General features: G+C 43.4%; 1 protein-coding gene across 2 annotated transcripts in view; it reads left to right on the forward strand.

Annotated features, from left to right (window-relative positions):
• Pino (protein pinocchio) overlaps nt 1–13112 on the forward strand; it is a 47415-nt gene extending 34303 nt beyond the window's left edge. For both annotated transcript variants that reach the window (XM_071776706.1, XM_071776711.1), the window contains 4 exons: nt 6078–6150; nt 8432–8563; nt 9584–9713; nt 10061–13112. In XM_071776706.1, coding sequence (XP_071632807.1) covers nt 6078–6150; nt 8432–8563; nt 9584–9713; nt 10061–10171 — 446 coding nt within the window. In that variant the 3' untranslated portion in view covers nt 10172–13112. The remainder of the gene's footprint in view (nt 1–6077; nt 6151–8431; nt 8564–9583; nt 9714–10060) is intronic.
• Nucleotides 13113–13271: the final 159 nt, after the last annotated feature.

Consider the following 13271-nt stretch of genomic DNA (forward strand, 5'->3'; position numbering starts at 1 on the left):
CGCAAGCCACTTTCGCGCACGGGGAGTCCGCTTCCAGCCGACCTGATTCCACCCCGGCGGCCCGACCTACGCGCATTCGTGTGTGCGTGGGTGTTATCCAGAATAGCCCGGGGTCGATCGATATCCCCGTGCAGCTCCCGCGTGCTCCTCGTGGGTTGTTGGCCTGATTTCCACCTTACGGGAGAGCGCGGCGCGGCGACGGTAGACCGGTAGACGGCTGCGCTCTCTCGCGAAGAGCCGCGCCGCTGATCATCGGTTTGTAAACATCTGGAAAGAGATCGAATGTTGACGAGAAAACGCGACTCTTGTGTGTGTCTTTTTCTTATACTTTTTCCATATTAATGTATGTCTGTACATATATATATTCCGAGATTAGCTAACCGACGAATCGGCGAAAACATCTTCGTTGAAATATACTTTGCCGATTTCACTTTTCTCTCGAGGAAGAAAACGGCGGATCGACGCGTCGCGCTCTCCTTCCCGAGATCAAGTCGGATATAAACCTCTTAACGATCCGCGAATGCGTGCCACTTGCATTTTGCCTTCACGCCCACTTCTATTCCCGTCGCGTCTAAACGGAACGAAAATACGCTCGCGTGGACCGGATAGCCGTTTCTCGGGCCGGCTGCCAACGAATGGTTCGCGCGCGCGCGACTGGTTTCGCAAACCGGAGCTCGTGTCTCGAGGGCTAATCTTAGGATTTAATTGTTCGCGAGAGGGAACGGATATTCTGCTCGCCTTTAAGGGAATCGTGTCGCGCGACACGAAGGACAGAGAAAACGATTGGGCGATCTTGATAAAAATATTGAAATATATATCCGCGTACGTGATTTTTCGTTGCCTGGACAATTAAAACGGTTACAGATTTGTTACGTAATGTTTGTACCTCTCGGGACGAGCTAATTACTTTTAACTTTTATTTGTCTTTTAACTCTAATTAGAATGACAGCGTATGTTTCTTGAGATCGCAGGTGTGTCCGCATCCTAATTACAGATACAAGTAAATTAAAGGATAATTTGTCTTCTTACCGCTCCGCGTTCTGATTAGAGCGCGATCTTAACGAAGGAGTATTGTGCCATCCCCGACGCGCATGGCCAATTAGCCGCAGTCCTTGAAGGTGACTTGCGAAACGGAAACGTCCGTAGATTAGCAGAGATTAGGTAGCCGCGCTAATTCGTTTACAAGTGTGTGTTCGTGCGTACACACATGTCGGAAAATGGGCATGTATTTTCACGGAAGTACTTTTTGCACTAATGAAATTACGATTTCTGTAATTTTCCGGCTTCGTTAACACGAATATTAACAAACGGACGCGTGACCGTATACAGATATGGAAAATTCTCATATTTACGTTATAAACGAAACTACAATTTTTCCATTCAATATTGAATATGTTTTCGATGATGAAAAATTATTTTATATATTTTTAGTAGTCGAAATATGTTTACCATCTCAGAAATTGTTTTTGCAACAAGATTATGACGTTCGAGTTTCCGACAATTAAACAATTGTTCGTTCCGCCCACCGATATTCGAGATGATTAAATCCACATCGATCGTAGAGCTCTCTGTCAAAGACCGCGCGACGGCTCTGGAGCACGCTGTATATATTATTCTCTCCTAAGAATGACATCGACCGGTTTCAAACGTTATCGCGAACCCACACACATGCCGGAGGGGCTTCTCCGACGGGTGTTATAAATAATTCCAGGCGAGAGTGGCGTCGTATAATGTCGTGGAATCGACGTTATCTGCGACGTCGTTGACGGTTATGGCGTCATTCATCTCGCGCGCGTAACACATCCTCCATCCTCCCGCCTCGGGAAATCTGCTCCATTGACTCGAGGCGTCATCATCATCGCCGCGTAGAAGATAGACGGGGTGATTTGTGTAACCGTGACGTTACATCAGACTTAACCCTATTCACTCCAACGTTTTTTCCGCCCCTTTAATCCTCCAACCATGCACTTTCGAGTCCCACGTGTTTTTTATAATGTTAATAGCTTTGAAAAATTCCCCCAAAAATTATTATATCTTTGTACCTTCGACTAAAAATCAATATAAATAACATTTGGAAATCATTTATTTAAATATTTTTTTACATTTATATGTTGACAAACACACATTACGACTCGTTTTATTTAAAAAAACATTTTTCCGGCGTGGAGGGATTATCCCACGATAATTTGTTTTTCACAAAAAAAAACGACTGTTAGAAACTCGTGGGACACGAAAGGGCATGGTTGGAGTGAATAGGGTTAAATCCGAAACGCTAACCCGAGAGGAAAAATGTCGCGAGCGAATAATGCAACAATTTCTTATAGGATTTTATTCATCCTCGATACTAAAAATCTTGGCAATTAAATCAGCGACAGTTTGAGAAGATCTCTTTCGAAAGACATCAGATCGGACAATTTATGCCTCGATTGTAGAATATCGATGCGACGGCGCAAAAACGTCGTTCCACGGAGCGCTTATTCGTTTATTGAAAGTCGGTTCGGGGGACTTTAGTCGGGGCGATCGACACTCAATCTTCTTACGAGATTAGCCACTCTCCGAGAATAGCGCGCAAATGGAAAGAATTAGACCGAGGTACATATGCATGCGTATATACGCGAATCACGAGCGGCATTAATAAAATCCGGTTATTTATAGACCGCAGCTTTGTATTTACGGCTTATATAGTTCTATTTTCGCGGTAGCGTTACCTACTAATCCCACGGTTGCGGGGATATCTCGGTTTATCCTCCGCGATATTCCTTTCATCGGATGTCTTTCAATCGCGTATTTTTTTTCCTTCCGTCTTCACACGCTCGCTTCTCCGATGTGGAAATTTGAGAAAGCAGGCAGATTCTCCCGCGTGTGTATTGCTTTTCCCTTGTCGTTCTCTTTCTCACGCCGGAATAATCCGGCAAAATCTTTTGGACGTAAGTCGAGTGTGATCCTTTTCACAAGTGATAAAATTCCACGGTACTTCCGCGGTGTGTATTTCAAAAATACTTTGCGTAAAGTGAATTTTATTTTTTGAGATAAGTCATCTTGTGTAGGAGTGTCGCGTCTCCCTGTCGCTCCAAGATTATACGCGCCTCGTCAAAGCGTAAGCCTGGTCTGGTAAAGCTCGTCTGGTTGGCACCGCGACTCGTGAGAAATTGCCGTTACCTTCGCGATTTAACTCACTGAGTCATCGTCATCGGATCTCCTTGACGTCGCTCAAATAACGCGCAATTATACGTACGACAACTTGGTTTCCGAAATTATATACCATCAAGTAGCGGAACGGGATGAAAAGCGGTTCCCAGCCTTTCCTTGGCCGGATTGCACAACGCACAGTCCACACCAATTGGTCCCTCTAAATAAATCTTCATTGAATTCCGGATGAAAATGATCAATAATTATTAAGTCTCGCATTTCTGTTGAAAATCTATCGGGGAATATATAAGCATTTTGCCAGTGATTAATGAAAAGTGCATCTTCGTATCTTCGCGAGACGCTCAAGCGAGATAGTCCGCAAATCACTCTGTTTACACGGAGCATCATTACGGTTACACGTGATCGTAATTCGTTCAACGAGGAAAACGATAACCGCTCGGCTCCAAGAGGGAAGCATGCGCCAGTACGCAAAAAAATAAATAAATGAAACAAAAAAAAAGCGAAGCGTTCCCGCTAAAAATAAATTTCTTAATCGCATATGCGGGACGTTACACGGTCTCGCCGATAAGCTCCTCAAGGCCCGCTTAGATTTTCGCGAAACAGTCCGCAATTCTGGGAACGTCGTTCCGCAAGCACGCGGAATCTGCTTTCGTCGTATCGCGTCGCGCGCGCAGAAATGCATATGCACGCGCGCACGATAAACTTTTATCGGCGCGGCTTTCGCAGTTACGGCATATTATCCTTGCCTCGGCGTTATCGAGGTGTTGTACCTAGGCTCCAGCGGGTCGCCGCTTCCGTCCACGATTATGCCATTATCGAAACGATCTCGGAACGGTCCTTGATTCGCGTTCTCTCTCGCGCGAGGCGAGGGCGGCCCGTATAGGCGTGTATCGATTTATCAACGAGGAATGCCGAGAATTCGTGCGCGACGGCGCGGGATGACTCGGGTTTTTATCGAACGATTACGCTATCGCGGCTTTAACGAGAATCCAACGCAGAAACACGCGCGGACGCAATGCGCGTTATTCGCGGGGTCCCCCGGGGGGTTAATAAATGCAAATGCAAATCGATCGCCGCGCGGCGTAGTAGTGCTAGGTGGCGACGACGCGAGATATCGATCCGGCGCCGTGCGTACTTTTTAATATGACATTCGCGACGAAACGCGAATCGACAGCGTGATATTTTTTGCAAGCGATATATCCTTGACTTTCTCCACTTGTTCGTACTCGATCGCGAGACTGTCAATTTCGTAATAATCCATGATTTTGTAACGACACTCCCGCTGATTTGCCGCACCGAATGTGCCTGCAATTTTTTTTTTCGTCGTCGATTTTTCAATTTTTTGAGTTTATACTCTGGAAAACCAGCTTATCTCGCGATGGAAAGATAAGAACCGAGAAACGTGGCGGGTCGTAAGACACTATTCAAGTTGTAAGGTACGTTTACCTTGTATCGCGCGAAATAATTATTTTTTTTTCTGGATGTGAATCGATCGCGATGTCGGTAAAACGAACAATAGGCGAATTCGAGTCGCCTATTCGCGCTTGCAGCGCTCGACGAAAATCGAAGGTGCTTCATTAATATCGCGGACGCAAACCACGTGTGTCGGCCTGTCTCGATGTGCTTTCTCGTAGAAAGTAAAAGCGTTAATTCCGTGCCAAGGTGAGATCGCGATGAAATCCGCTCTCGCGCGGTGCTGCCCTTCGCTTGTTGTCAATTGCATATATACGAGGATCTTACATACACGGCATCTAATAAATCACTAAACCTAATCACGGTAAATCTCTAATACACGGACATTACGCGACAATCTCCGCGCGGCCTCGGTTTTTAAAACCTATAAGGTACAAATCACGGAATTGTCCCGACATTCGTAATTGCGGGTTTATTGTCGCTGGATTAAATTTCAGCGATAAAACGGACACGTATATAGGAAAAATTTTCTCGTTTCTCCGTTTATTTTCGCGCGGAGAACGGACGGAAATGACTCCGCGATATTGCAATAAACTTTTGTAATAGGTAACTGTACACTCGGGAGCTCGAATTGGGCACTTCGCACGTATATGGCGAAAGTATACGGCGGAATGATAATGATTAACCTTGGCCTTCGATGTAACGCCAATTCTAATGAAATCTTTCCGGCGGTGATTTGTCGCGTAACTTTTTTTTTATACGTAACCGGGCCTGATCGTATCGTATCTCCGTGCGTCAATATTTTAAGATCTCTTATCGACGTTATCGGATTCCGGGGATTTCTTGCGAGTCATTTGTTTGCCGATGTTTCGTTTATAAAGCGACATCGAGAAATCTTGGAAACTTCCGAGAGAGTGTCTGAAGAGTCTCACTTTGTTTATCCTACATGAGCATTTAGTCTCTGTTTTACATGAAATTTATTCGTCTGTATAAATGTCGTCTATTTTTGAACGAATTAAAGTGGATTTTTTTTCACATATAAACTGAGCTTTCAATCAACATTCAGTTAATAAAATAAGACGTAAAATTGACTGAAGTATTTTATTCATATACGCGGCTCGGAAAAGATTTGCCAAAAGGTTTGGTTTGCTAAGAATGCAATCTTTTCGAAACTTTTCTTCAACTCACATCGTTACCGTTCCCAGCTTTAACAGCGATATTTTTAAAATGTTTTTATTGCAAAACAGGAATAGGAGCTTTTCGCTGCCAGTGAATAAGAAAAGGTTCGGCTTCTTCGACACGACTGGCAATTTTATTGAAATACTTACTCACCAACGTTTCGACCACAAATTGTGGTCTTTTTCAAGTATATAAATAGATTACAGCGCTCTTGCAAAACAATGGAGCACTTATTTCAATAAAATTGCCACTTGCGTCGAAGAAGCCGAACCATTTTTGTTTTTGGCTTCGTTTTCATTATATTTTAAGTATTTTTTTTCCACTTCGTGTTTCAGTACCCACTTATCAGTGCAACATGTCGGTCACTTCCGTGCAACCAGCCAGCACCGAGAGCCTCTCCCGCCACGGGTGAGTAAAATAAATCGATCTAAATCCTTTCATGGACATCGGATTGAACTGAAGCGGACAAGTCGCGACTTATAATTGCAAATATCCCGACGTTGGTCGTCTCGCACGAACGAGTTTTCCTGCTACGGATTGCGTCGATATTGGGCGGGTTTTCCCGCCGCGAGACTTACAATTAACGCGATATTAATCTGAATTTCAGATCGTCTAATGATCTGAAATGAGATATCCCGACCTTCGCGTCGATCTAACTCTTTTTCCCCGACGCGAAACGCGACCTTCGATTCCTCGGCGAGAAAAATGGAGCGCACATGCGGCGCTCCGGCGCTGAACAGACGGTTAGAGCCGGGGCTCATTATCTTGCAGAATTTATCTTATACATGAAAATGTATGGAAATACGTATGGAAATGGTTACTTAATGAGCAGCAAATGATAAACATCTCGTACCTCAGAATTGAAACCTAGAGTCATTATATAACTCAACTATTAGTTTCGTCGCGGCTAATTAGCGCTAGACGAGCGGCGCAATCTTAAATGCGCGGCGCGGGATGCAGCGGGGAAGGAGGAATGCTTCGCGATTCGCGCGTTTATGCCCATATCACACTAGCGGCTCGCGGCCGCGACTGCGATTGCGATTTCGTCTCTTGACCAATGAGAAATGTCCGAATTGCCAGCAGCTTCTTTCTCATTGGTCAAGGGACGAAATCGCAATCGCAGTCGCGGCCGCGAGCCGCTAGTCTGATTTGGGCTTTAGCCAAAGCCCAGCGATTTCATTTTCCCGTTTCCCATCGAAGCGCCCGGCGCCCGCGGCGCCATAAACTCGACTTCCTACGCATTCCTATCATTCCTATCAATTCCTATATGCATTGCGTGCACCGGAAACGCCAATCGGGGAACATTGAAGGTGATTCGATCACCGTTATACCGTCGTCAGATTGAAATCATCGCCCACTCGTTGTTGAGGATTGAAACAGAATCCGAAACAGAAAGAGATTAATTTGGAAAAACTGAATTGAACGAGAATGAACGAAGGCGTTATTAATTCGATTACTTCGTAATCTCTCGCGTTCAAACCTTCGTGCGGAATCGCAATGAATTACCGACCAATTAAGTCCCTCAATTAAATCAAATCGCGCGGCTGAAAACATCTGCAATTTGAAATACTCTTTCCGGCGGGGATAATCACTATACTCCACCAATTATCCCCTAATCATCGTTACGTCGCGACGGAAATATTGCGGCAAAAATCACGATAGTTTTCGTCTTCGGAATATATCAACGGTTACGGTGATACTTTTATTAAAAAATATTACATACGCGCGCGAGAACGGATTACTTATTATTTGAGCTATTTAATTAAAGAGTTGTGTAATTAGCACGACGCAGAGGCGCTCGCAATCCCAACGATCTTCGCCTCGCGACTTACGGTCATTCAGGAAAACCTTCGTTCTGCGGCCTTTGTTCCCCCAGTGCCTATAATACATACGATTGCATAGTCGTGTCGAGCGTACAAAAACACGAACGCGCCGGGCTCATTACGCGTGCGTTCACGTCGCCGTCACGTGAAAGAGAAGCGTGTTTTTTTCTTCCTGATTACCATACGCGCACGTTCATTCGAGCTAATCGCAGCCGCCCGGCCTCTTTCTTTCGGCCGGCAGGTTCAAGGCGGTTTGCTCTCGCGTATCCTTATCCTCGTTCCGTCGAATCACATCTTTGGCAATATCACGGAGCGTATACTTGAATTCGATGATATTTAAATTCGCAAATTTGCCGGATTGGACTCTCGCTCTCCACGGACGAAGTACAGAGTCCCCGAGAGAGAGAGAGAGAAATTCAGGTCGGCGTTATGTAATGGAAACTTTACGAAAGATTGATTATAATGTAATTAGCATTAAGAGCTTCTCTAACGAATTAAGATTTGTTAACCGATTTCTTTTAGAAGCAAAAGTGGAACATTAGCGTTTTAATTATGAAACAGGTCCTCAGACTTGATTCTCTTCACGTCGGATGTAATGGCACCTGATGAAATCGAGGCGACATAGAAAAGCTAGGAAGAAAGGAAAGGGAGAAATGTCATTAGAATTTGTTTTATGAATTTAAATAGAGTAGAGATTATTTTGTGAACTTGATAGAAGAAGCTAGGAGAGATTAGACTATAATTTTTAATAATAATAATATAATCTCAAAGAAATGGGTTCCGCGAGTTTAACGAACATTACTCATTCGCTAGCGTAAAATTGATATAGTCGCCTAATTTACATGAGTTGTCGTTTCGGTTTACAGGAGTAACATCTCGTTGTCCCGCCACAGCCTGTGCGGAAGCGTGGACGACGGTCTGCAGGGCTCGCATCCCCAGTACCAGGATACGATCCTGACGATCGAGGAGCTGCGCGCTCAGCTGAACTCCTGCTTTACGTAAGTTGATTTTTGCTCCGTTTGTTTTTTTCACATAGTCATATACGAATCGGCTATATACGCGGATCCGCGACGGACCGTGGGACTCGTGGGAGTTGATCGGCGGATTACGCAACCATCACGTTATCGAGTGACGTGTCACTGGACAATAGAATCCAGTACGATCCGGAGTCACAGCGGCGGCTCCAATTCGTCGCGTCGCGACGCGTTTAATTTCGCTAATTCGGGAGAGAAATGTCCCTCTTATTAATGGGGACGTTATTACTCTCCTTGGCTCGTCGTGGCCAGAAGTCGTCGAGGAGGCGAAATCGATTCGGCCCCTCGGAGCCGTTTGAAATTTCGACACAAATTCGCATTGTCGCGCGAATGCACAGTGTGTCGAGCGTTTGGGGGACGTTTATCGGCGCGGAATCCAAGAAACGAGGCTAGTAGGTATGCCCAGTGCTTATCTGGTGACGGTTGACGCGGTTATTCCGATAAATCGATGCCCTACATCGGGCACATACAGGCCTCGAGATATGCAACGTACGGCATTTCTGTGAAATATTCGCGTGGGCCGCGCCGTATCTCGACTAATCAAAAGCACATTCGACGTTCCAGAGAGATATTTCTTCGTCCGACAGAAAATTCTCGTTGTCCGTTGATCTGACGCATCTACCGATTAATCTATAATTTTGCGCAGTTCTCTCTCTCTCTCATCGTAATTCATCACCGGTATCATTTGAACAATATAATTTCGCTATGTATTATCCCTGTCGCGGTATCGACGAGCAAATCTCGCGTAAACCGGATGAGCTGATCGAATTGTTAAACCGCGTACGACCTTGCTTCTCTAAAAGACCGTCCTGCCGACGATATAGTTTTGCGATGCAAATCACCTTGCAGGAGTTCTCCCGCGAGCGAATATCGCATCGTTGTGCCGCGGCGTCTTCCGGCCGCGTGTCACGCCTCTCTGTTATTAGCATAATCGCGTGTGCATTCGCCCGACGATTCATTATCGTTATCTTGTTCTCTGCGCAGGTGCGGAGTATCGTGGAGCGAGGAGCACGTCTCCCTGGACTGCAGCGAGTGCGGCGGCTACTCCCTGCAACGGCCGTGCCCGCTCTGTGATGGGCGGTGCCACACCGCGTGGAAGCGCGACCTCACCATGGTAAATATCCGACCCTCGACCCTCCCTCCTCCGAGAAGAACCGATAAATTTCTCCGGTTTGTCATTAACTTCCGTTCGATTTCCTTCTCATTAAATCGTTGATTAAATTTGACACTTATCTTTATTTATTTTCTTTTTAATCTTCCCGACAGTAAACATCAAATATTTTTGTGAGTTAATTGAAAGACAAGGATTCGTATATTGTAATTTATGATTCGGCAATAATTTTGGGTTTGGCTGTATTTTTTGCTGTTAAAATCGCGTATAAGTTTTTTTCCAATTTTGAGCTGAAGATCAGAAAGCAAATAGCGACTTAATTCACGAGGTCGTCCCTGTTCTCGTTGCAGTCCCACGCGAGTGGTAAGGCGAGATGGATCGGTGAGTGTGGGCTGAGCTGCGGACCGTCCCTTGAGGAATCGCTGGTGCCCGCGTTGGAGAAGCTGCGGGCCACCTCGTGAACGGCGCTGGCCCGAGCACCGCCAACCAAGCACAAGACTTAAATCCATCACCATCCATCTAGCGTCACCCACTACCATCGTGTGCGAGACCCAAGAGAGAAAGAAGTGAGAGAGAAAGAGAAACGTGTGAATGCAGACCGTGAATGATATGCATTATGTTCCTGAGAAGGGCGGCTAACAAGGGAAAGAAGGACCTTTCGGGCCCTTCCTCGTGGGCTTCTTCCCCGAAGATACAAAGGCGTACCCAGCTGGTCCCTCGACATCGGGGACCACCGTCGTCGTTTATTCTCGTCTTTCAGGACGAAAGTACAAAGTTAAGCGATCGACGTCCGAATTCTACAAAGAATTTCTACGTTATACAGAACGATTAACTACGTTGTAGCGAACTGCTCGAACCGAGAACGGATTCCAATTTACTTTCAGGATTTTACACCTGTGCCGTGAAGTTCATTTCGATTTCTTCTCCAGCGAGATTTCTGCTCAGAAGATTGCACTAACAATTTCTATTAGGAAATAGAATTTGATCTTTTTGTGGGCGATTTCTTGCCGCTGATATGAAATTACATTTTTGCTACGAAAAAAACTTCTTTACAAAGTTGAGAAATAGATAATTTGCCAAAGAGGAATCTTTCTGTTCGAGAATATGTCGACGTATCCATGAAACAGATTTGATTGTTTTTTTTTTTTTTTAATATTTTTGGATTGCAGATTGTCTTCAGTTTAGAGCAGAAATATGTATATAATATAAGCGTAAAAAAAATGAATCGGAATATTCGGAATATATTTTGGAAATTTTTCTTTCTCAATTTATTCAGTTTGAATCACTTAAAATCTTTTTCCAGTTTGTGTATATAAAATACGAAATGTGAAACCACGCGATGAAAAATAAGAGAGTGTAATCTCAGTTTATGTGAGACGGAGCATTTTGTCTTTAGACTTGATTAGTATTATACGAATTATATTTTAGAATTACAACAGCCAATGTCTTTGTGTAAAATAACTTTGGTAGTCGTGATTCCGAAATGTTTTTATACCATTCGGTTTGGCCGTTGTGATAATTATTTATCTTGAATTATTTGCCACTTGCACACTTAGCAGAATTGAATTTTTCGATGTAACTTCCGTTTCATGCATCTGAATCGGTTAGTTTAGAAAACGGCGTAAATCCATACTTTTCCCAAATTAAAACGGTCAAGAGTTTTTACGAAAATATTTATTCTAAAGATTTTTATATTGTACGTGTAAATAATATACTAACGTCCTTATCACATTATTAGTTGTCATTTGAAGGCGATCTTTATACATATTTTATAAATAACATCCATTTTAAAACAATTTTAATTTCTAGACTCAAAGCACTTAAAAATACAACCGATTCACTTGCGAAAAATTCGATTTCTTACCGCGGATTGATTATTACGAATGTTTTCCAATTTTTTGTATCAACCAAAATTGCCATAACATTTTTCCGAAGCGCGAGATTCGCATGAGCTAATAACGTCGCACTTCGGAAAACATACACGGTAGTTCAAATATTCGGTCGTTCCTACAACGATGCGCGAGAAGCCCGACCTTCACTTTACTTTTTTACGTAACGGAAGTTACACCTCGGCCTCTCTGTCGTGCGAAGGAGCGCGAGTTTGCATTACGAGAATCATAGGATAATTATTAGGCGACAATTTAATCGATCGAGCGATCTGACGGCGAGAAGCCCGTCCGGGGCCTTTCGCACGGGAGCACGACGTATCGATTTCGTAGGTGATGTTAATCATTCGGTATCCCTCGCTTTTAATTGTCACAACTGTATCATCGGCGAAATAATTCCGAGCTTGCGACTGTATACGATAAAAATTTAGTCAAAGTTTTGCCTCTCTAGCGAGGATTTAGTGTTTAACGTGACGTGATTCAATCGTCATAGCCCTAAGAATCGATAGGCAATCGGTGTGTTACGAATTCGAGAGAAGTTATTTCCACAAATAGCAATTAGAAAGTTTATCGTTCGATGCGTTATTGTACATCTAACATCAAAATTGGTACGGCGAGAAGAGAAATGAAAAGGGTACGTAAATATATAGTTGTACCGTTTTGCATTGTAATGGAAAAATTATACGAATCTCCCCTGCGTCTATGAAAGTTTAAAAAGAGCCGGTTGTGTATAGCGTTTCTCGACAAAGATACGTCTTGCTCGCTTTAAATCGTCCGCTTTCCTGTCGAGCTTTTTTGCCAAACGGTCGGAGGCGTAGCTCGACCCTCAAGTGCGTGAGAACGTCTCGTTGAGCGCGGTTCCACAATTGTATACTCGGCACAAAGAAAATTGCGAGTGCCAAAAGCAGGGATCTCATTCTTTAAAAAACAAATATCTAAACTCTAAACGATCAAAATCAAAATTATAAAATTATTTATAATCTTTATCTTTAATGCGAATAATATTTATATTTTAAATATCTTAGCGACAGAACGCAGATTTATTGAAATATATTCATAAGTTATACATATAAAATATGATGCGCTTATATCCTATTATTATTACATTGGCGCTCGCAGAATTTTTTGTGTCAAGTCATGGTTGGAAAGCATTTACGTCGTGCCAATGACTTTTTCGGACTTTTATTGTTTTATAAGAATCCCGCCTGCCGAAGCCTTTCTTAGCGAGATGTAGGAACAAAAAGGATGTTTTCAGACGTTTACCGACTTTCCTCGGTAGCGTATACTATATATATGTATTGCGAATGCGAGTATACATGCTCATCAAAACATACATCCTCATTTATTAAATTAAACCGTAATGTGTAAAAATTGTCTGGAGTATTAGCTCTTGCGGTGAGCTTTAGTTTAATGCTTTAGAGAAAGTCCTCGGTAGTAGTTTTTATTTAACCTGCGAACTTCTTATTTATGACGAATACTGCAAAAGTATGGGTTTAATAAATACTTGCAAAAAATCCATTGTGACTTGTCAATACGAGTCCTTTATCCTTATCCTTGTATAATTTAAGATAATTCCCCGAAAGAGAAGTATGAACCGTGTGTATTTGATATCTTCTCTCTTTATTTTATATTTCTATTATTATCTTCTGCATTAGAGAGGAATATAACACCTTTC

Source organism: Temnothorax longispinosus, chromosome 1 (assembly GCF_030848805.1).
Source record: "Temnothorax longispinosus isolate EJ_2023e chromosome 1, Tlon_JGU_v1, whole genome shotgun sequence".
Lineage (NCBI taxonomy): Eukaryota > Metazoa > Arthropoda > Insecta > Hymenoptera > Formicidae > Temnothorax > Temnothorax longispinosus.